We start from the raw sequence: 24533 nt of genomic DNA on the forward strand, positions 1-24533 counted from the left end.
GGGGAATAGCCAGTGGTTATTTTAAACCAGATGAACGTTCCACCTCCACTTTCCGTTTAAGCCATCATTGAGGGTCTTTGTGTCTGTTGTTCCTTAATGGAGAAAAAAAAGTTACAAGACTCAATATGAATAATGATGTCTGTTTTACGAAATGCACATGTTCTACTTCCGTCAGTGTGAAACTGAACCCACATGTTAGGTCTTGGTCTGTAAACATGTCAATAATTTATCATTATGAACCTTTATCATTTTCTAGCTTACATAATACAAAAAGACATATTGTCCTTCCATTACATTATTAAAATGTCTATCTTCTCTGATCAAACACAATGCTTTTAATCCTAAAAAGTCACCAATTAATCTGGTTTTACACTCTAGGTTCAAGCTTATTGTCACTAAACTGTGTGTCTTAGAATTTTGCACATTAACTTCATGTATGTAGTGTGTCGAGATCCAGCTATATTCAACAAGTATTGACAGTATGGGTGTATAGTTGGGTCTCTCTTAATCCATCTCTATTTCCATCTATAAATACTGGACAACATGACAAGTGTTTAACAGACTTCACTGTCAAGTAAATTAACAAAGATATCACTTTTGACAGGAAAAACATGCACTTTAATTACAAATTGTTATTAAAGTTTCTCATGCTGAATGTGCCTACTAGTCAATCTGATTTATTCACAGTTTTATATACTGTACGAGGTTTTGTTCCTAATCAAATCCTTACCTGTTTCAATATTTATTTTTTTACCAGAAAGGCATAATTTATGGATCTTTTATCCAGGATTTGAAAAGGTTAAACTTTGCTGGGGTGTGAGTTAAACACATATCAAACAATTGAAATGTCAAAGTTGGTACCTGTGAACAAATGAAATGTCAGGGACAATACCTCAGCCCACGCGCCCTCCCTCACCTGCTCATCGTCATATTTGTAGTCAGACACAGGAGAGCAGACCAAATAGGCTTTCTTTCACTGAGCTGACCTATTAGCACCCAATTATTTGAACTGCTGAATGAAAAGTGCCAGGGTCCCTTCAACCCATCGCAGAAAGTTAAGGTCACAAAGTAAAATTCTCTGGTACTTTTTCTCCATCCTTTGGCTCCTGACTCTGCTTTCTCCTATTTCCTCTGCTTGGCACAGTGCCTTGCATCCTCCCATTGTGGACATTCTCCCATGCACCAACTCTGACTATCAAAACAACAGTCATTAGGCAAATTTGCTTTGGTGCAGGATTACGTTAATTATCGTGGAATTATCACTTCATTAAAGCAGGCAGAGATAAATTATCTCTGATGAAATGAATGCAAAATGAGGAAATAACGATCTGTCCAATAAAGAAGAAAAAAACTAAGAGAGTACTCGTCGTAGGAAATCAAGTCAGCCAGAGCTGCTCCCTGAGAGGCATTGCAGCCCAACGCAACAAGACAGAGTGAGTGGATTTCCACAGAGAGGGGTGAGGACCACCCACCCTTTTACCCAATGCAGTGCAATTTCCACTTCCCAAGCCTCAATAGAGCCAGGACTTTTCCCAGCAAATTACAAGTATCATTAATCATGCCAAATACCGTTTTTAATGAATGTCTGCATCAGCCACGCAACGCTCTTTGTTTCCTATGAAAAACGTTGTGGCACTGCATAAGGACAAGTGCGTTATCTCTATAACTGTACTGTGGATATATGTCCAGGGTCACACGCTTTACTCGGTTGACCTCCCTGTGACCATGAAGATATTATCCAGTTGTATTACTTGGTTTCTATTGTGTATTTAAAATCTGAAAGGCCTTAGCTATAATCTCCTTGTATTTGTGAGAGCAGTGTCAAAAAGGAATCTGAAATACTTGCACAGATATTTATTATAAGAGTCTTCTGTTTTAAACATTGAGTGAATCAACGAGACACCCTTGTTTTTCACATTGAAAGAGAGGACTTAGAAAAGCATAAATTAAACCTTTGGTATAGCAATGTTAATACACTATTTCTTTCTTTATTTAATGAAAGAAAAAATGATTTTGTCACACCATTAACTCTTTTGTAGTGATGTATTATAAGGTGCTACCGAGGGAAACAATAACCATCAGGGGCTCTGGTTTCTTCCCCAGTCTTTGTTTTTGATTATCTTAATGACTGCAGCACAAGGACATTGGTCTCTTCTTGATTTATTATTATGATAATAATCATATTTCTATGGTAACATTATGTACAAGTTATCTTTCCATTGCTTAGCAATATTAGTAGATGTGCAGTAAGATATAAAGTGTTCCTATTAAGATTAATTCATCATTGTGGTTGGGAGAGAATATTGTGGGAGAATCAGGTAAATGACTGCCTCAAATTATGCTTGACCTTTTATTTGCTGTATTATTTATTCATATACTAAAACAAAGTTCTATGCTAAAAATATTTGTATTTATTTGAAAATGGAGCATTGACTATCCAAATGTTTTTTATTTTTATGTTAATATAATCTTTGACATCCTTTTGTCAGTCTAAAAAGCTTTTTGCCTGAAAGGAGTTTATTTTGGTTTTATGGACCCTGACAAAGTTCGTAGGACTCTTTGTGAGTTACAAATAATTTAATCGCTTAAAAAAACACTTGACAGCTAAGTGATTGTGTGTGGCAATTATACTGCAGCCAGACCTGAGGGTTTGTAGCTGAAGAAAGATATTTGACTGTACAAATCTTGGTCTCTCCCCATTTCCATTACCAATGACCTTCCTTGTTCCTCTGCAATAGCCTGCCTCACCATGCTGATCTAACACTTGATGAACTGCACCACTGAAGCTGTAATGCAGACTCCACTAAATCCCTTAAGGACCTCCTCGTAATGGTGGCACACTGTTCTATACAAATGCTAGTTTGCTTTGGAAATTGAGGTTCAGGTTCATTAGAAGCCATCCTGTGGAATTTGAGAACAAGCTCCCAAGTGAGTCAGGTAGAGAGAAAACCCTGGAGATGGGGGATGAACGTTTGAACCTTCCCTTTTCTGCAGTGATGATTGTATCACCCAGGCCTTCTATTGTTTAAGTATTTCAGGGGGAAAACCTTGCAGCAGGCTACTTAGTCTTCATGAGGTCACAGTGAACAAAGACACCCACTTTCCAGACTTTTCTATTATTTCTAAAAGCATTACGTTGTTAGTATGAGCTGCACTGGCTAGATGAGTCAGACTAAAACTTTCCATCGAGGAGAAAAATTGATTTGCTCATCAATTTGAATTCAATCACCACTACTGAAGTTTGCACAGTTGAATGAAACCATTGGGAGCAGTACGAAAGGCATTGGACAACAGAATTGCACCGGAGATGTCTTGCAGGCATGGTAAATCAAAAAGTATGGCCACAAGTGTTGATAATTCTTCAGCTGTTGCATGCTGAACTAGAGGATTTTAACGATACAATAATCACAGCATGGAGATATATACACTGCTGTGACTATCCCTGTGTCGAGTAACAAATTACATAAACCACCCACAAGAAATCTGTGAAGATGTATTGTGATGATGCAGCTACTCGCCGCCATGGCCCAAGCGCTCTCTTTCTATCCTGTCGCTTTCTTCCAGACACTATTTCATGTTCTGCTTTTGTGTTCAGGAGGAATCTGTATCTAACAATTTTTACAACTTAGACTCAACAAAAAAACATGTCCAATTTCTTCCACCAGCTGCACTAGAAGCTACACACACCTGTAGCCAAAGATCCAGGCAATCCATTCACTTTTGTTCGGAGATTTAAATAACATAGAGAACAATAAGAAGCGCGCACGCTACACATTGTTCCAATTTCAGCTCTCTGAGTAATCTCTCATTCTTCTCTGCAGAATAGTGAAAACCATTCAACCTTTTTTTGTCACTGCCTCTTAGAAGGAGTACAAAAGCATCTATGTACCGACCGTCCTATGTAAATATTATGAATATTATCTAAATATGTTAACACGTTATTTGAATATGATGTCCATCTGAATTAGTTTGATCCAAATGCACAGTATGCATCAATAAATACTGAAGACTAATATTTACAAAAGTTGCTCTCTAACATCTCAACAATTGTTTTTGTTTGTTTGTCACTGACAATGCAAACAATGTCACAATAACAATATGTAGATGTATTACATACAGCATTTCTTGCCAAGGCTAATGTGTGACCCCTCTCCAAGGTTGGATTTTTCTGCTTATAAAATGCTTATCGTCATTATTACCACGAGTGCACTGCACATAATAAATAAAGATATTCTCATACATTTGCACCTGAAATTCAATTTACTACTTACTAGAGTGAAACAAACATTTGATCAGGTTGGCATGGAGGTCCAATGAGCTGGTTGGAAACTGATGTATGAATAACTTGTTATGAGGAATAGGATTCAAAATAAATGATGTGCTGCTGGACTAAAGCGAAAGGTTTACCCAGGTTAAAGTATTTGAATCTTTTAGTTTTTGGAATAAAACTGAAGTTGTAATTATCCCTCAAACTGTCCTTTAGAATTTAATTTATATCCTACTACTTTCATTTGCAAAAGAACATATGAGATAAACAAACAGATAATGGAAATATCTGGGAAAAATGTTGATATTGAATTATTTACACAGTGTTTACAATCTTGCAATACAATTGAAGCAGCAACCTCATGCTAAACTCTTCATGGTTATACCTAAGTAGTGTCCAATGTGACAAGACTGCTTTAACATAAATTTCATTTTATGATCTAAAGTTACTTAAATGGCTGCAGTCGAATAGTTTAGCATAACAATCCTTTTGCCTCTGTCAGAGGAATACAGCTGAATCATAAAAGGCCAATACAACCACAAAGCAACATTTCTTGATAATAAAAAATGAATAATCTTTTATAGTTAGTATTTTTTGGATCGGGTGTTACAAATGATTGTTTCTACTGCAGCTCAAAAAAAAGTGCCTTGTTCTGTCACAATGAGACATCACAGGGAAATTAGTTAGGTGACATGCAGGACAAAACAAGTGTTTTTTTATATTCCAGCTGCCAGCCTTTTATCTATTCACGGTTCACTTTGTTTGCTCTGCCAGCAGTAAAACTTTTTTTTTTTCAAAGCGCCATAGGCCCTTTGTGCAAATGTCTTTGAGCCACATAGTATATCACAATAGTTAACTGGTTATATGCCAGGCTACAGTGCAATGGGAAACACTACCCTGTTATTGTCAATAGCATTTCAGCAGAATTGAAGCATTAGTATTAAAGTTGAGAAGAAAAACAAACGTTTTCCTAACAGCAAGGTCACAAGAGAGAAGGCAATAACTTTGTTTTGCCATATGTTTTATGACTTTCTTTTTTCAAATCACTGACGGACACATTTTTATTATCCTTTATGCAGGTGCAGTGTCTTGTGCTGTGAAAGAAATACAAGATGAGAAAAGCCATATCTTGTAAATGTGTTTATTCATTTAGAGACATTTTTGAGGTAGGACTGTCAGCCTCCATAGTTTTAATTAATGTACAGATGGTTACTGTCTCTATCTTCTAATTTCAAGTAAAACCCAAATGAAATTTAGTAACATTACTAACCCAAGGGACCTGCCATGCCTGACAGTTGGGCTTAAAGAGAACACTTTTACAGACACAGACTGTCCATCGCCTAATGGTTGAATAAGGCCGTGTTAGGATATAATGTTTGAATGTGATTTGGGTTGCCAGCTCTGAAATGACAGTTCACAGCACGTATCACAAAGCATCTCTTCAGTGACCACTTATGATCTGATCTTGCTTTCCAAGTGCCGTCAATAATATGCACATAACATGCAAGACTTGATCGTTTCCATTTTCATATACCAAATGTATATGTTGGCATTGGAATGTCTTGTTTACATATATTTCAGTTGTTAGGCCTACAATACTGAAACGTGCAATGACTAATGAAAAAGCGTATCCTCTGATTTTTGGAGGACATTTTACAGTATGACCCTGTACAGTATATTGAAGCTACTTGTAAACTGACGTTCCCCACGGACCTCCTCCCATCACTGCCTCCACCAGGCAATGGAGGTGCAAGGAGGTCCAGAGAGCAGGAGGCATGTGTCAGATCTTGGAAGTACTGGAATATACACAGACATCACCAACAGTATGATCATAACATCCAACATAATAGATTCACTCTGTGGTTGGTGAAAAAATAGGGATACTGTACTTATAACACTGACATCCGCCAGCGAATAAGTGTTTACTTTTCCCTATTTAGAGGATGCAAGTAAAATAGGAGTTCCTTTAAAGTGGGCCAGGACATTGCTAAAACAATAATGACAAATGTCACCAGACCACCTCTGAATGTGCTGAACAGGGTCTCAGATGAAACTGATCAAACCTAAAAGAAAATGACCAACGACCACTTCAAAACTAACATGCGAACAGCAGTTGATGTGGAGAAAACACTATAACTGAGTTACTTTTTCATCATAGAGGAATGAAACAAATCAACTTAACCTCACTTAACACCTGTTGGTTCATGTTTTATTTGTACGCTTAAGAAATCATTGTCAGATTAGTAGACAGCCAGTAGTCTTTGGCTTGCAGAAGAAGAAAAGAAAAGGCTGACACAATAATCAGAGCGGCAAAAAGACACTTCATGGAGGAAATCACTGGTTTACTAGCCAGTCAGACAACATTGACTGCCTCCACTGACAGTTCAATTCAACATGTTGCATCAGCAGAATGACTTCTGATGAGGACTAACTACAGCCACTAGTGTAAGTCACGCACAAACTGGTGTGTGATGGGTCTGAAGTGCTCATCTTCTTCACCAGTGTTGAGCTCCACAGGCCTTTTATTCTAAGAAGCGTATTTCACTGTTGCATTCTTTACCTACACACAATGGAGGCATTATTTCCCCTGGCACTCCATATGAAAACGGAGGGCCAAGAAACGAGCAATGAACCGTGTAAACTATACCGGTTGCTTGAAAACATGCTATTACATTATGTTGTGCAGTAGCAGCAAATCAAAGAGGTTAAAATCAATATGTCATCAAATGCGTAGTAAATGATCAATAAAGCATGTTAAATTGAGTTAAGGTGTGAGCCATGCAGATGCAAAGAGAACATGTGCTGCAAAACATTTTGGCTCAGTTTTGTTTAGATTCTGTCTAAATATCTTCAAACTACAGGTAGGTTGATTGCTGAAAGATCACAAAGAACAGAACAACAGCTAGAAACACTTCCGAAAACAGAGACCTCTCACTGCTGCAAAGGTTTTTCAAGATCTTGTATATTTTAGAAAACGACTCTCTTGTCTGCGATCATACCTCACTAACCATGAGAGCTGACATTTGAAGTGAGGTGCTCTTTCGGTTTTAGCTTTTCACAGCACATTTTGGTTTCACTTTGGACTGCAATCCATCTTTCTGAATTACTGTAGCAGTGGAACAATTGATCCAATCTTTTTGGTCCCCTGTATATTCCTGTAAAAAGATTAATTCCACAGAGATAAAAAAGTATTTGAGATGGACTCCAAAATGGATTAAAATTGGTTCCTAACATTTCTTTGAAACATTTTTACCACTTACATTCCAAAGTCCAACAAAATGCTGGTGTATTTTGTCACTCAGCTGTCCTCCGAAAGGGCAGAGAGGTCATGAAGCATACCTGTGTCTGGGTAAAATAAATCATTGCCATGCTGAGAGTTTAGGTCAAATAATCACCCCTCTGATAATGCATGTCCATGGAGAGGGCTACTGAGATGCATTGCTGTGCTGCGGCTAACAATAATGGAGGCTTTCAAAGGCCACAGTCTTTAATTTCTAGTCCCTGCTATCAGCATTTGTATCCTCCAGAGAGGGGGAGGTCAACTGCCCTTGTTGCACAGCCCCAGAGCCAGTATTCTGGGCATTAAGGGCTGAGAGAGGTGGCTGAGGTCAGGCTGTTTGCTGCTGGAGATGACAGGCTGAGGGTCCTGGGGCTCATCGGACCCTTCTCAGACAAAGACGCTTCACAGAGCAGCTCCTAGGACAGTCTTATCAGGGCATCATTAATGGTTATGATATGATCTGTCTAGCATCACTTCCAATTAAAGTGTGCTGGGGGAATGTGGCTGCTCCCCATCTCCTTGAGGGCTCTGTAGTGTTCACTGAATGTAGACTATTGTTTGAGCCTCTCATTTCAGTGGCGATCAAAGTTCCATTGTGACTACCACAAAGGGAAGTAGCCACTGGCCAGGCCTGCTAGATATGTAGTTGTGGTGGGGAGATGGAGAGGGTAATCAGTCTTCTTACTGATAGCAATGACCAGCCCACTTCTCATTGTGACAAAGACTAACCTCTTCAATACAAAAATAAAGCCATAACAAAAGGTTATTCTTCTTGTTTGGGCAGCCTTGCCTTTCTGCCAGGAAAAATAGGTCCTCGAGAGTCTTCATAATTTCAACAAACTTTCTCTTCACACTATAGTCTCTGAGCTAATATCTCATTCTTAGAGCTTGCCACCTTCAAATGACTGTGACTGCAGCAAGGCTGCAACAGTGGCAAAGTCGGAACTGAACAGTCACAAGGCAGAGCAAGCTAGCCTCCGCCAAGGATCTCAATTCTCTGTGCAGGCCCAGAGTGGGAGCTGTGCAGATGTGGTGTGAGGACACATGCAGGGCGAGGTGAATCCAGCTCTGGGCCAATTTCATTTCTCTCCAGCAGAGATGATAATCGTCTTGCTTAAAGGTGTGTATCTGTGGAACAAACCATTATCTGTTTAGTTTCTTATCTAGGGAGAATGTGAGAAAGCACTTATAGGACAGTTCTTTAAAGATACTTAATATTTTAAGTTATAAGGAACAGCTGCCAATAGTTGAAACTTAATTTTTTATGTTTGACCGAGCTTCTCCACATTGTGACACTGAAATTTTGACCACTTCACCTGCTTTTCAGTGGAAGGAAATTAAAGAAGAAATGTGAGCGTAAAGAGCACAGAGTCAGTGTCTCATTTGCATGCTTGAACCAGTCAAACGGCACTGAACTGGAGAGAAAATCATTATTCGTAAATATTGTACTTTGGGGAACTGCCATTGGAATACACAATCTCACATGGTGCAATTGGACTTTCCTACCACATCAAACAAAACCGATTCACCCTTATTCTGTAGATACAGAATGCATTTTTTTAATCATCCTTTTAATGGTTTAAAGTCTGATTTTCAAGGAATGCCACTGCCTGCCATCTTATCCTATGGTGAACCTCCACCAGAGGTTCGTGAAAAGGAGTTGGCCATAATGAGGCAGGAGCAGCTGCAAGCCCTTTTGATAGAATGAGGTCACTAGAGCGACAGAGATCAGTGCGCCTGATTGGGGGTTGGTCGCAGGGGGGTCTCACTCAAAAGAACTGGCGACAAACTATTTTGTATTGAAGGAATGCGAAGCTGCAGGCCCTCCTCCTGCTCTTTTTCAATGCATGTCTCTGTCAGAAATAAATCATTTTAATTGTTCTCTGATTCCCCCTCTCACCGTTTTGCAAAATGATAATTGAAACATTAATAGGATGTTAATAGGATGTGTGTCCTGGTAACCTTTGATATAAATCTTGCCCATAATGGAGAATATTCTACATGACCACCATGAATCAGGAGTAATTAAAATGTGTGTACAAGCACTATTTGGGGGATATACAAATAGTGGTCCTGCATTGCAAAGAGGGTTTGACCCTGGGGAATATTGTTGATATTGAAGACAAAGTTTTTTTACATAAAGGTTTGGAAGAACTACTGCAATATTATACTAATAAGTCAGTTTTTCAGGCCAATGATTCTGAGACTGGCTTCTTAAATATGCATATTATACCCTTCAGTTGGAGGTAGTACCTTTAGCGAGTTTGTTATGGAGACCCGGGAGTCTGAATACTACTGAACTCGTATGAGTAACTCGTGTGAGTGAGGCAGAATAGTGGTATTGCCCATGAGAAAGGAACTTAGCTGGAAGAAACAAGATCCTCCTTATAGACTAATGGATGTGTTAGCGAGCGCTCTTTCAGACCAGCTTTCATGTTGGCTCCACCAGAGGGTATAGAGGGAATGGCAAATTAATTATAGGAATGAAGCCAACCTCCTTTTCTTATCATAGAGGGCAGCTGTGTGTTTCCCCCTCGCACATTTCCCCTTCTTCTCTGTCTACAGCGATGGAATGTGTCCTGTTCGACATCTACTCTGTGCTTTTCCTCAGAAATCCATATAAACTTACTCAAGACTGAGATCTGCTGTGTATGGGATAGGTGGAAAGTGGTGCCTTTATTGAGTGAAAATGCAATAGCAATTGTTGCAGACTAGCAAAGGAAGAATTAGGCTCCATCTTGCCTTTCAACTTATTTCATAGCTTTTAGACCCTCACACTCAAAGCCGACAAAAACATCAATATTTCAAGCAGGATCTTGTTTTTTAATGACATCATTCGGTTGGCTGTGAGAGCATATTAACCACCAGCCGAATGTGAGTCTCAGTGACAGGCAACATGTTCCTGATCAGCATCGGCATTGTACTGTTTGAGACACATTTGGAGATGTTAAATGTCTCAAAAATGGCATGTGTGACCCACTCTAGCAAATGAAAAGAACACTACCATCAGAAATAGACATTAGCGCGCACTCACCTCACTTGTTGGACGATTCCCAAAGGTCTGCTTTGGTAATAATGGGAAAGAGCAACAGGGAATGCATTGAATATTAATGCACAGTTGGAGCCAACTTCGACTCAAACTGTTAATTTCCATTTTATCATGACAAATAGAATAGACATCACTCAAGGTGTTATCATGCTGTTTACAACAACAGTTATCAGAGACACAATTCATTACAGATTGTAAATGTATTAACCTAAATATAGTTGAACATGGAGAACTTCGTGCATGCTGTTACACTCACATGCATTTCTGCTTGTGATTCAAGTTAGTTAATGGTCATTTTAACAAATATAAACTGGCATTCAAGTTTAACTTGAATTAACATTTGTTTTTTTTAAATAATCAGTATATATTTTTAGTTTGGACTTATTTTTCTGCTGTCCATGGCTGTACATCAGTCCTTCACTGTCATTATTCAAAACATGTGAAGCACAGAATGTTAAGACTACAGGACTAACTGTTACTGTTGTGTCAGTAAATCCAATGGAGGATCTAATGCAAGAAAGAGACACTAGCTGGCCTTGTGAAATAACATGAACAAAAACGTTATGCTAGTTGAAGTCCCAATTTTAGCAAGTAGGCTAACGTTCCCCACATTTCACAGTAGTAGCTACTTAGCTTGCCTGGCTTAATTCCTATTTCCAGAAGTCTGTTTGACATTGCTGCTTTTGCTAAATAAACACACAGATTCTCAGATGCTCTTAATTCAGCACATTCATGTAGCAGAAATTAGCTTATTGCTATGCAAGGATGTGGTGGAGTAATGTCTACCTGAGCAGAGACTGGTGTCGCTCTGTGTGTTTTCATCCGCTTTGTTTACGTTGCAGGAACGGGAAATTACAGGTCTTATTAAGGCGAAGGAATGACCCGCCCTCCTCAACCTCTGATTGGCTGGCAAATATATTTCTCAAGTAGCGAACTGAACATAAAACCATTTCAGATTGCAACACACAGCATGTAATTAGCCAAATTAATTATTAAAAAAGGATTTTGTATAAAAAGGATTTTCTAATATTATACAGCCCCGGAATAAAAATAATAGACCACTTCAACATTATAATTGTCTCTTTTTTTATTATTTATAGATGTCTTTGAGTTAAATTATTTGTTATTGTATTCTATAAACTATTGACAATTTTTCGGATTTTTTTCCAGAGCTGTAAGTCAACTTTGAAGAGAAACGTGCTTCTCACAGGACACCACAAACAAATGATGATTTTTATAGAATAAGATGCCGTGCTGCAGAGGAGTGCAAGGCCTTAAAAACAAGTCAAATAAGTGTGAATGAAGAACACCATCATTATAAATAGGTGATTTATATTGCAAATATATTATCTTAGTCATTTATAGACACGACACCTGTTGCAAGTCTGTCCATCCTGGGTCCTCTGTTGCTCTCTCCAAGGTTTCTTCCCTCCCATTAATAGTGAGTTTTTTGGGGGAGTTTTTCCTTGTTTTAAATGCAAAATGTGTGACATTGGGCTGTATAAATAAACTTTGATTAATTGATTGATAGATTTATAATTATGCACACAAAAAAATCAGTAGAACTTAATCATTTACGTGTGGTGAGTAAAGACGAGAAAACAATCAGTGAACATTTAATAGTTTAATTATAAGCTGCTGTATACATTCAGTGATTATTCCGATTTTCATGTTGCCAGAAGCCATGGGTGAGACCAGCAAAACATTCAGCTACAAGATCTAGTTTGTTGTATGCAATTTGTCAATTTTCATTCATATTTTTCCACATTGTACATAGTTTACTGCAAAGCAACATAAAACCACATTGCTGATGTGCAACACGGTTCTTCCAAGACCTTAGTTTGATCAAACATGATTCCACCCAGTCTGTTGTGTGATGCTCGTAGGAGGGAGAGCCCTGTTTATACCACTCTGGTCTCAACCGTATCTCTGAGATCAACTGAACACAGATGGCATGGTTGATAGCAGTACTGAGAACAGCTAGTTTCTGCATCCGAACGCCCTCAGTTGAGGCTGAAAAAGTCTTGTTTGAACTTGATTGGGCCCAATAGGAAAGGTGACTCATTAAACAGAAAAAATAGGTGGAACCCTGTTACCAGCTTGGAGAATACCGGGTGCTGTTTCTCTCCTCCTCAGATTTTAAGATAAGCAACATCCTGCAATTTTAAGGTTTTGTTTGCATCTTTTTTGGTTTCTTTTGCTATCTCACTCTAAGCTCATTGAACTGAAACACTAATGTTGGTGCTGATATCGCTTTTTTTTTTGTCTTTTTACATTTTCTAGTAGCCCACACAGAAACTTGATGGCACAAGAACTGACCAATAAGAAACTCTTTACAACAAGGTAGACTGCAACAGTTGCCAGGGGTCACACAGTAAACAAAAAATAATCCAAGTTCATTTTGAAAAAAAAAAAAAAAAATCAGATCCAATATAAAAGCAAAAGACAAAATGAACAAAAGCAAGTTAATTTCAAGTATAACTTACTCATAAAATAACTACACAGCATTAAATATTCTCATTATACATTTTTAAATTATTTATAAAATATATTTTGGCATATATGTTTTTTTTCATTTTTGTGTTTGTGTAACAAACGCTACTGTAGCTTCAGTTGAACACCAATGTTTATTTGTTTTTTTTCTCTTGAAACAAAACATTAAAGGGATTGTCACATAACAACAGGTTATTAAAAATGATAATAGTAAACCCTACAGAGAGTTTCACATAGCAAGACATGAGTGACGATCCCTTCTATCCTAGCCCCATAGTCAAAAGTCAAAAAAAGTACAAGACCAGAGCACAATGGTCTAATTTGTGCTCCACTGGCTACAATCAAGGTTGGGCACAGAAGATTTCAAAAGCGGTAAGTCTTTTTTTTTCATACAACTCAATTTGAACACAAGGATCTGTCTGTCCCACTTCCAGTGTTCAGTGCGGCTGGGCAGATAGCGAGAGTTCATTTAGCTCCATCCTTGATAAAATATAAATACTGTAAAGACCTCACAGTCTGATGACACTGGGATGTCCTCAGGGATACGCAGAGAAAGTTTCTCTTATTAGCCAGGGAAAGGGGCAAATGAGACCAGGAGGCCTCTCTTTCCTTCCCCTGAACACACTGAAAACTGTTGAAGGAGTAAATTGAGAATATTTTTAGATGAATCCTGTGTATGTTGTTTATTACATCGATGGAGCTCACTATACAAAGGAACAAAGAGCGATTTTGGCAGCTAGAACAAACTGCAAAAACCAACAAAGGCAAATATCAGTTTGTGATACAAAAGTAGTTCAAAAGGCATAACTGTACTTATGAATCGGCACCTCAGGTGTCCAAACACGGAGTGTCCTGCTTTGGCGCAAGCGCTGCAGAGATCCACTGGCCATGTCCATGCAGTCAACAGTAACCTGCCTGTCCACTCACTGCAGACTGATATAAGGAAAACTCAACAAAAAGCAAACAAGGAAAAAGTACTGCGACTACAAAAAAGCCACGTCCACTACCTCGGATTGAGCACACAACTAGCTGCAGCATACTACAGTTCATCATCCTTAGCAGGAGCTGGTTCGTGAATTTTGTATACTGCAAATGGGTGTCTCTACTTCCACAGTCTGACTTTCTTCTGTGTACACACAGCTATTGCGGGGTACATATATGTGAGTTTACACGGCATGTGCATGAGTGTTGGTGTGTGTCAGAGAGTAGGTCGCTAAAGCACAATGTCCTTCAGGCGCTTGCTGCTGGGGGACTCCTTGTCTCGGCCATCGTGGAGAAGCGTGTTGATCTCCCTGACAGCTGGCTCACTGTCCTTCCCCTCCGGCTGCCGCAGCAGGCTGTGGTTGGCGATTCGCTCTGCGTCGCGGCATTTCAGCGTGTTGTAGGCAGATGACGGCTTGGACAATGGGCTCTTCAGGTGCACAGGGGAAGTGATGGGGCTGGCTGCCTCACGCCCGTTGCCAGCTTCACGAACAGCGCCTCCATTGGCCTTGGGGCTGCACACCTGAGACTCCTGAGTCCGCTTCCCCTTAAACTCTCCCCTTTCCACATCCTCAGGCCCATCCTTGCCGAAGGTGGCAAAAGTCCTCTTGATGGTGCTGTCCTCGTAATGGGGCACATCCACTGTGGTGGCTTCGATAGACAAAGCGATGACATTACGGCCGTGCTCTGGTGACTTGACACGTGCCGGGACTGGGACACGGGGCATCCAGCAGCGGTCCGAGTGGCCTAGGATGCGACACTCGTCCTGGCAGTGGAAGCCTTCGCTGGGATCTGAGGGGACACGGATGACAGAGAACATTATTGTTAGATTTGTTTGAAAACCAGCTTTTTTTTTTTACCACTTTTGTACTCATTTGCACTCAGATCTCAAACAGTTTTTTCTACCATGAGGCCTTTATTTGATTTAATTTCTGTCATGAAATAATAGAACACATAAATGAAAACCAATGAGCATCTGCTCAGGACTGCAGACTTGTTAATGCTGCTCACTGATAACTGGAGCTGGATGTTTAGGCTACTTCTAATATGCCAATTAAATTATGTATTGTTAAATCAAAAGTCCATTTGCAACTCTTGTATAATTGGGTTTTCTGTAGCAACACTAGATGAAAGGCAGGTTTAAACAATGCTATCAGATATCTCACAGAGAGAGACACCAGACGAGCTGCGGTGATGTTGCCTGGTTCATCTCTCTCTTCCTCTCTGTCTCTGTCATCTGGCGCCGAGTTATAAATATGTAATGATGTTTAACGCTAGGGTGAAAAAAACATTTGCCTGAGTCTTCATAGCGGTGCTCTTTCATACTTTGTTGTGATGGAGGGGAATGACTTTCAAGACAGTTTTAACATCATTACGACCGCTAAAGTGTCATGCCACGGTACTAAAACTGAAATTCCTTAATTAAGTTTTTCATGTTTGTTTTTAATTCACATATCCATAAACTGCATATTCAGAAAGAGCTTGGTGGGAGTAATCTATAAAGAAGATGTATAGTACACACTTTCAAAATTATTCAGCCCCAGAAAACATAAGTCCAAAATCTCTCTGTGCCACTGTGCTGTTGTGTTTCCACCTGCTCCAATTTTGAGAAAGAACCTGCCACACAGATGCTCAATGACACATTTCTGCACTCCCCTACTGCTTGTTTCACTCCTAGTAAGAGCCATCCTCCGTTCCAGAGGCCCAAGGTGACAAGAGGGGATTGTGAGAGGGATTGCCATCGACCCAAATGCATACGCTTACATCTGGCAATCGCAGCTTGACAGATCACCTAATTAAAATCACTAATGATCTGTTTTTCTCCCTTCTTTCCTGCACTCATGAGAGGCACCTCTGCTTAGACCCTGGGGATCGATATTTAAAGATTGGAGACAGGCTTTTCAGGGGCAGATATGCCAGTGCTGTCTCTCATAAAGTATAATCTGATGAGGCAGACTGATAACATGGTGACTAAATGACTGCATGCATGAGTAAAGGGTATCATGGGCTGTTTGAACCCAAATATGGCAAGTGGTATTCTGTGGGAATCACCATGCCTGAAGGCTGAAAAATGAACATCAGCGCACAAAAATGCAGACCATGAGTGACCCGAAAACATTTAGGAGTGAGACAGACGCCACATAATTGATAATTGAATAAATACAGACATCCTCATCTTTACAAGGGACGGCATTGTTATGAGCCTCTCAAATATAACCTATAATTACACCCCAATCAACAACTAATAGGAATTAATTCTGTATTACCTTTATGACATATCATTCGACATTATCATCCACACTGCAGAATAAAAAGGCAGTTTCATAAAACATCTATACAGTTAGAATCATTTTATGAGGCCAAATAGTAAGAATGAGCAAATTAAATGTGTTTTCCACTTCGGTATGTATGTAAATTTGCATGAGCGCTGATTAGTCCGAGGGACTGCACCGGCGGCAATCAAGGAGACAAAAGGCACAAAGCTGGGGGTTTTGTTTAAAGAGAAGGGATCCAATCAGAATGTAATAATGTAATCAAAAGTCTTTATGAGAGTCTTTACCAGGTACCAGGAAACATAATGGAGGCGATGAATAATACAAAATAAAATATGCCCACATACTAGATTGGAATGTCCACTGCGGACATGTTTTTTTAAATCCCTTTCAAATCCCATGTTCTATTTTTAACTGATTTGGCATCAACTGTATTTTGAACTCGCCGTTTTTCAATGCCCTTTTTTGTTAAATTGCTAACAATAAAGATAAGATCCATTGCAGCAATGTCAAGTATATTTAGAAAAAGTAGTTTCTGACATTGAACAAACTTGTAGAATTTTAACTTTTACACAATTCCCTTCTCTAGTTTGTGAAAATATTCCACAAATCTCGTTTCACAAAGCAGATCTTTTTCTTTGCTGATTAAACATTTGCAAGCATCTTGGTTATGAATGCAATTTCCCTCTTAATACTTTTTTCCTTTTTGTATAGCCTAGAGCACTTCCTAAAGCATGAAAGCCTCAAGGCACAAGGAAATATACACAAGTTGTATGCTCGCTACTTAGCAGCGCATGCATATGCAGTGAATGGCATTTTTCTCTCTTTCCTTCAGGGGTCTATGGGAGAGCAACTGGGTTGTAAATGACATTGTTATGAAAGGCAAGTGCCATTAACACCGACACATCCTGCCTCTCCTTAGAGCTTCATAAAACGCAGATGTTGCTCTAAAAGACCGACAAAAAAATGGAAGAGAAGAAATTTAAATAAAAAAAGTGACGGGCCATCGACCTCTTACAAATACAATCTCCTCCTATTCCAAAAAAACTCAAATGGTTGGAGATGAATTAATGGATTTTACCGCGGTACTTAGGTTTGGAAGTCAACACGTGGAGAATAGAAGACAGTGAAGGCACCTCCTGCTGTGAATGTGTATTCAAAGTGTTCAGGAAAATAAGCTTGCCAATCAGTTCCAGGAGCAGATTTAAAGTACAGTACAGAGCAGGATGTCATTTGGAACATTTCCTATTCACAATTTAATACCTATTAATTACTGAAGGAGCTCCAGCAGGAGGCGGAGGCTGCCTAGGTTTTTAAGTGTTCCACATTTGAAATACAAACAGATTGTTGGTAGGGGAGGCAGAGGAATAAAACACACCAAAGTGTTGCTATCAAATCAGACATACTGTACTTACTGCTGAATTCAAGTTCAAAGACGAATAAAGGCACTGGGGAGCACATTAAGTATATGTACCGATGTGCATGGTTTTGGAAAATAATAAATACTGCCACTTTAAATGCAGAAAACAAATTCTCCTTATAATGCAGGTCATGTTTTTGCATGTGTAGTCACCTGGAATAGCAACACTTTGCATCAGCACAGGGAGAAAACCCCACATGCTCCCTGCCATTTCATCTCACATCTGCAGCATGCCAGCAGCCGATTCAGGCCGGCCTCTTTCCCTCGATCAGATGTATGCGTCTTGACTTCAAGTTACAGCTGACAGATCCTCAGCTTCAGCAAGGGGTTTCCCATAACCTGACAAGCTCATTGCTCAATTTACCCCTGTGCATCGCATATAATGATCCCTTCATGTCCTACAGCTGGAGGTGCTATTTGTTTGTTGCTAATTTAGCAAAAAAGAGAATAATCAGCAAAAGACTAAAACCCCCTGAAACAAAGGGGAAGGTATGTGTTCAGTGAAAGAGGCAACTCCCCGAAAAGCTCTGTGAGCTTTCGCCAGCTATTTTGCGTCCTGGCTGGCTAACACATGGAGCAGGGCTTGGAGAACACAGATGCTTTTCCCTCCAAAATTAGTGCATACAGCCTCAAGGTTGAGAACAATGATGTAATCCTCTAAAATGAGTGTGTAAGCAGCCACAATAAACAGAAGGCAGGATTGGAGGGCCAGACACAGGGTTGAGCTGAAGTGAGAACAGATTCAGGTGACAAATCTTCGTTTGTTTTTTCTTGGATTAACTGGAGCCACAAGGGCGATGGCAACATGCTGCATGACACAATTCAGTCGGTTTTACAGCATGAACCCTAAATCATTTTACAAAGAGTGCCTGCCACTTTTGGATTAAAGTACTTTTTTGCATTTCCTCTGTATGTTGACATTTGTTGTTGTAGCAGTAACAATAAGTGTCCTGATTTTGTTTGTCACATAAAAATAAACACTCCTTAGCAGACAGCCAGACAGAAACATTTAGATATTAATGTGATGTAGTGGTTATGAAAGCAAATCAGTTGGATTATTTAAGCACAGAAATGCTTTCTTGGGGCCTGCACTATAGTGGATCCCTTTGATTTTCCCAGCTTCCCTCTCCTTTCTTAAACGTCCTTGATATTAAACCCTATCAAAAAGCCATCAAATATATTGTCTAGAGTCTGGAAAGACAATTATTGAGTTCTGGTGATTGAAAAAGCTAACAGCAACCCTGGCACTGCTTTAAGCCTCTTTTTATTGCTGTGTGAGAGGACTGATTCGATGTACAGAAAGTTAAATACATGTAAGCGGAGCCCTGATGGCCCTATCTGAGGACAGCCTTGGAGCCATGTCTGAGTGGAGTACAGAAGGATTTCATTTGCTCCTAAAATGCCTCCCACTTTTCTGCTCTCATCTTGGGGTTATTTTGACACTGAGATGGCTGTTTTCTAATTGCTCTCCGTATTAATTTTCCATCCTGGCAGTCAGATGGCAAAGATTGATTAAATCTAAATTGTTACTACAGAGTCTTGATGGAGTCTGTGATGCAGAAGCTGATGGAAGTATCACAGGGGAGGAAAAATGCTGAAAATATGGCACCAGCAGAATATAGGATGACTGAATGGTTGGTGCTCTGACTGCAAAGCATGCTTGAGACGCGTCACGCTTGGCCCCGCCTGATCCTAACACTGGGGATGGAGCTTAACATCTAGTCTGCCCTAACTACAGCAAAGGGCAGTTCTCCGGCCAGCTGAGGCTGAGGCTTGGCCGAGCAGCCTCCCACACTACACACCAGGGAGAGTCCTAGCTCTGCTGTCATCCCAGCCAGCCAATTCAGTCTGTGGGCCATAAATCAGCCTGGAGGCCTGGCACCTGCGGGAACGGCAAGACGGAGTGTGATGGTCTTGTTTTTACAAACAGTAGAGGGGCACCCTTACTGCGCCACGCAAGCCATCATTCTCTACACAGCACAGAGTCCTCTCCTCCTCCCAACAGCATCTGGTTCAGTCACATCAAGCTATCCCCCCTCCGACACCCCCAGATTCATCCCTCGCAGCTCCCTGCACAAGCCAATCCTTTATACTTCCCCTCCTTCTGTCCTCTTTCATCTCATCAGTACTGCTGTCTCACGTACATCGCTGTAATTAAATAAATCTTTCACCCAAAAATCTCTCACTTCTGCCTATCTGAACAGAATTCTTCCACTCTTCCAGTCAAATATTAATTGTGAAGGAAATTAGGCTCACTAGGCGGCCTTGTTAGTACTGTCATACGGCTGGTGAAGCCAGGGGTTCATATGGCACTAGTTCTATTCCTGAGCATTTGTACCAGTCAATTTATCAATAACAAATTCACTGTCTAATCCATGCAGCACTGCAGAGAGTGTCTGACAGTTTGTCACTTCCACCAGGCCTCTCTGTGTCCTCCCAAAAGCCGATACCAAATGGCAAGTTAACTTAATTTTGAGCTAGTGTTACAGTCGCTGTTCTTTATAAGCTCTTGTCAGTAACTGTTTTAAAAGCAAGCAGCAGTTCATGCCAAATGTTTACTTCCTCTGTATGTATTCCCTCCCTCTCTACTGGCCGATGCAGCCTGTGCATTCTGCAGCAGGTCCTGGTATAAAGAATGCATCTCCAAACTGGTGTTGACAAACAATGCACTAGCTTCTAAATTGGTACAAACAGCATCTGTTTAACAGCTGTGTAACAGCAGCGGGAGGAAAAAAAGCAATCGCTATGGTGTTTTATAAATCACCATGTCATCACAGATCACTGTTTTGTTCAAAAGCAGGACCACTAGCCAATGGACTGCTTGATGTAGTGGAAATGATGTGAGCTGCTTTTCATGATGATGTGCATGGGTGGTCTTGTTTATAATAATACAATAGACAACAATGTTTGCAAAAAGGTTTTCCTCACCTCGTTGTGCCTGCCCTGCTCCTACAATCACTCGCTCCTACAGGGCGCAGTTTCTCAGTCAGACTGTGGAAACATTACCGTTGGCTTCTATCATCACATATGCAACGCTTGGAGGGGCAGGTTTTAAAACATAATTCATGCCCTGGTTTTCAAACATGACATGAGCCATTGACTGTTTAACTTTCTCCACAGGCACTCTGGACTGGATTTAACCCAGACACAGAGACCTAAGCCTGGCTGCATGAGGCTGAACTTTACTCAACACGAAAGCCTCTGGAAAGATTGCTGTCATGCCTGAACAAAGCGCAACTGTTTAATCACACTGCAGATCCAGCAACTTGCTTGATGGAAAAAGTGTTTTTACATTGTCAATATGATAAAAAGTAATAACAGACCAAAGCAATCACAGGTACACAGGCGCACACTACGCATGTTTTTGCCTACACATTATTCTGATCAAATAGCCAAATTAGAGTTAGATTTCATTTACAGTTTAAAAGTTGTTTTATTATGCAGGAAAGAGGTATCAGGAAGTGTGTCTTGGTTCAGTTCCAGTTATGCTGGTTGCTTGGCCTAGTAATACTTTCCACTTTCAACACTTGTTAGATAATACATAAGATACTATCTACAATGAAGCTTTGAAATAATTGTTCCTGTAACATCATTTGGGATGTATGTGGCCATATTTGATTAGTTGTTTGCTTTAATTGCTTGCATCAGCAATAAATAACTACTAATTTTTGTTGATGAAGGTAGAAGAAGTATTGTGTTGCACTGTGATGTGATGTACTTTGCTCTAATTACACAGTAAATGTCACCCTTGTCAATTCTCAGCGTCCAAATTGCCCTTCTAATGATGGGCTACAAATTAACCTGTGTCCTGGCGCCCCAGGCCCACAGCAACAATACAATGCAGCACAGAAGTCCGCACAGCAGGCCAGCTGCAGACCCACTCCAGCATGCCAGCCATTCAGACCGCCTGCCTACCTGCCTCTGTCTGCTTGGCTCGTTTCCTCAACAATGCATCGGCAGAGGACATCTTTAAATACCCCAGCAAAAATGCCTCGTTTCTGTGTTTAAGCTTGACCGAGCTAGCAAGCTAATTTGCTCCTAAACCCTTGAGTCTGGGAGAAGCAAGGGGAACAGAATCAGACTCTTAAATTACATCTATGAATGGGGTTGTCGGGAGAGGAAAGCTTTACGGGGAGCTGTGATGTAGAGGAGATGTTGTTTAGGGATGATAGCGCACACTGATGATAGACTGAGATCACTGATGTAAAAACTGCGGTGAACAAAACATTGCTTATGTAAGCCTAAACAAAAAAGCACAATTAGACATTCTTAAACTGAATCTATAGGTCTAGAAATCCATTTTATATTATTTCAATCGTTAGTTTTCAGCAATTGGGCAGGAGTGCATTAACAATCAGGAAATGTCAAGACAATTTTATACTGAATGATAAAAAACACAATGTCACAATGTTTATTTCACATTAATCTTTGCCTTATTAATCGAGGTCCATGACAAATGATGTTTTGCCAATGCCAAGATTTCTATTTGTGAAGCCAAGATTTCATCCCAACAGGCAAAAATCAAACATAAACAATCGTGGGAAAATAAATTTATGATTGAAAAATCTATAACCCATAAACATCCTAGAAAAAGAAAACAATATATTTATCTTATTCGCCCTAAAGAGACATTTGTCAAAGGCTCTTCCTTTAGATAATGATTTCCTAAAAAGCTTTATTTCTCTAAGCCATCTGAAATAAACACAATTCTTCAGCGACTGTCAGTGTGTCCAGCTCCGACGGACCTGTCCGCATACCAATGACTTAGGAATTACTTTCTCTCTGTCTGTGAACCTCAGCTTTGCCTCAAAAGAGTGGTGTTACATAATTAATATAATGTGGCTTCTCATTCAGTCATGTTCACTTTGTGTCAGCCAAGTCTATGTGTTTTAAATTCTATTTTATCTTGATGCAGAACCATCAGCATTGGTCCGTCTCTCTTATATTCTATCCTTTTTTTCATCTTTTCCCACCAATTTTAACAAACTCTAGAAGTACGACACTATAACATGGTGGTATGTGGAGCGATGGGCAGGTTAGGCTCAGCATGCAGAGACATATACAGTGGGAAGGAGTGGGCTACATAAGGACACCTATTATTGTTTGAAAAGAGAGGCCCTTTATTTCCCCCTGAACCGGATTGACAATGTCACTCAGGGACAAGCGGTATATAAAAGAAATAAGGAAAAAAACAGCTGGGCCCTTGCTGTGTGGAAATGCATTAGATTTACACCTACTGGGCAGAGGAGAAGCAAGAGAGAGGCCTTTCTTACACTTTCTATTTCCTGTCACAAAGGCCATTCAGTTAGGGAACTGTGAGGCATGCTGACTTCCTCCCAGGTTCTCCATTTTATTCTCCACAGTGAGGCCTGCACCATGATACCACTTAATATCAGACAGTCAGAAGCAATGTCCGTAGCATTAGCCACCCACCCACCCACCAGCCAGCCAGCGCTGCACTATATAGAGTGTTGTCGGCAGCAGTGAGGAAGCTGCAGCTCGTATCTAAGACACACAGATTGAAATGGAGGTGGAAGACTAGTCTGAAGAAAAGAGAAGGAACTAATAGGCACATCTTTTCTGATTTGAGGAACATGACTATAGCATACATAAGGATGATGGCAGGGGTCTGACACAGTGGTAGTAATTGGATTTCTCAGGACCTGTGCCCACTCATGATAACATGCTGAGCTGTGACATGAAAAGTCCTTATGTGTGGCAAGGGAGCAAGGTGCAGCAGAGTGGAAGTGACAGGTGTCAAAGATCCAATTCCCTCGCTCCCCTCGATCCCTGAGTCTCTTTTCTCTGGAGACCGCTGAGGAACAACCTGCCCTGTGGTATAGCCAAACACCAAGCCTGACATTCAGTTGCAAATCCAAGCTAGTTAAACCTATGCCGAGTTCAGTGGAGGAGGCGGGGGAGGAGAAGAAGGAGGGAAGGCGAAGGGTTGAGGCACTGTGGATAAGAGGTCACGGCCTGATAGTTTGCTTTATTTATTTTCTGATGCTAATGTGAGCTGTATACAGAAGAAGCTCAGGGCGATGTGCCTTAGAACTCACAAAGGAGCCAGAGACCCCTGTTGCAGATCTTACAGATGTTTGGGGGGTTAGTGCAGAGTCTGGCCACAGTTCCCTTCCTGTCCTCTGTATGCATTCTGGCCTAATCTTTAACGAGGACTGCATGAAAGCAAGCACATCATTAAAAAGAGCCATTCTGAGACTTTCCTGTCTGCCATTAAACTTAACAGCCGACCTCTTCCATTACCTTTTATCTTCCCCTTAAAAATGTGGGGGGGGGGGGGGGGGCATTTGGTTGGCAACATGCATCCGCTGAGTGAGATCTGTCCCTTAATCAATTGTACATAAAAGGGTCGACAGTAAAGTCTCCTGGAGTACCGCAATTATTTGTGCATACTGTGTGCAAGAACGGAAACATTATAATGGAAATAAGCAGATTCATGAAACATTCATGTTACTGTAGTTCTTACATGGTTTACACAAACCTTATTTTACATAATGCACTAATATAGTATGATAATTAGCTTAATGCACAGAAAGATGAATGGTAGCCCAAAGGAAACATCTATTAGTGGAATAATACAAATTCGCCGAACCTTTGTGAATAATGTTTTTAATGTTGATGAATTTACTTTAATTTGATTATCTACCACCGCCAGCTACGCCCGATGGAGAAAGACCACTCTGCATCCTGTTCAGCTGTTGACCTTTTGAACACGTGAACAGAATCAACGCAGGCATGCAGCTAACTGC

The 24533-nt window shown here is 40.3% G+C and overlaps 1 protein-coding gene across 4 annotated transcripts in view; it reads right to left on the bottom strand.

Moving 5' to 3' along the window:
* Nucleotides 1-12207: 12207 nt before the first annotated feature.
* Nucleotides 12208-24533, bottom strand: part of pcdh19 (protocadherin 19) — a 51956-nt gene continuing 39630 nt past the window's right edge. For all 4 annotated transcript variants that reach the window (XM_063875669.1, XM_063875667.1, XM_063875668.1 and 1 more), the window contains exon 5: nt 12208-14862. In XM_063875669.1, the coding sequence (XP_063731739.1) occupies nt 14303-14862 (560 nt within the window). In that variant the 3' untranslated portion in view covers nt 12208-14302. The remainder of the gene's footprint in view (nt 14863-24533) is intronic.

Source organism: Eleginops maclovinus, chromosome 23 (assembly GCF_036324505.1).
Source record: "Eleginops maclovinus isolate JMC-PN-2008 ecotype Puerto Natales chromosome 23, JC_Emac_rtc_rv5, whole genome shotgun sequence".
NCBI classification, from domain to species: domain Eukaryota; kingdom Metazoa; phylum Chordata; class Actinopteri; order Perciformes; family Eleginopidae; genus Eleginops; species Eleginops maclovinus.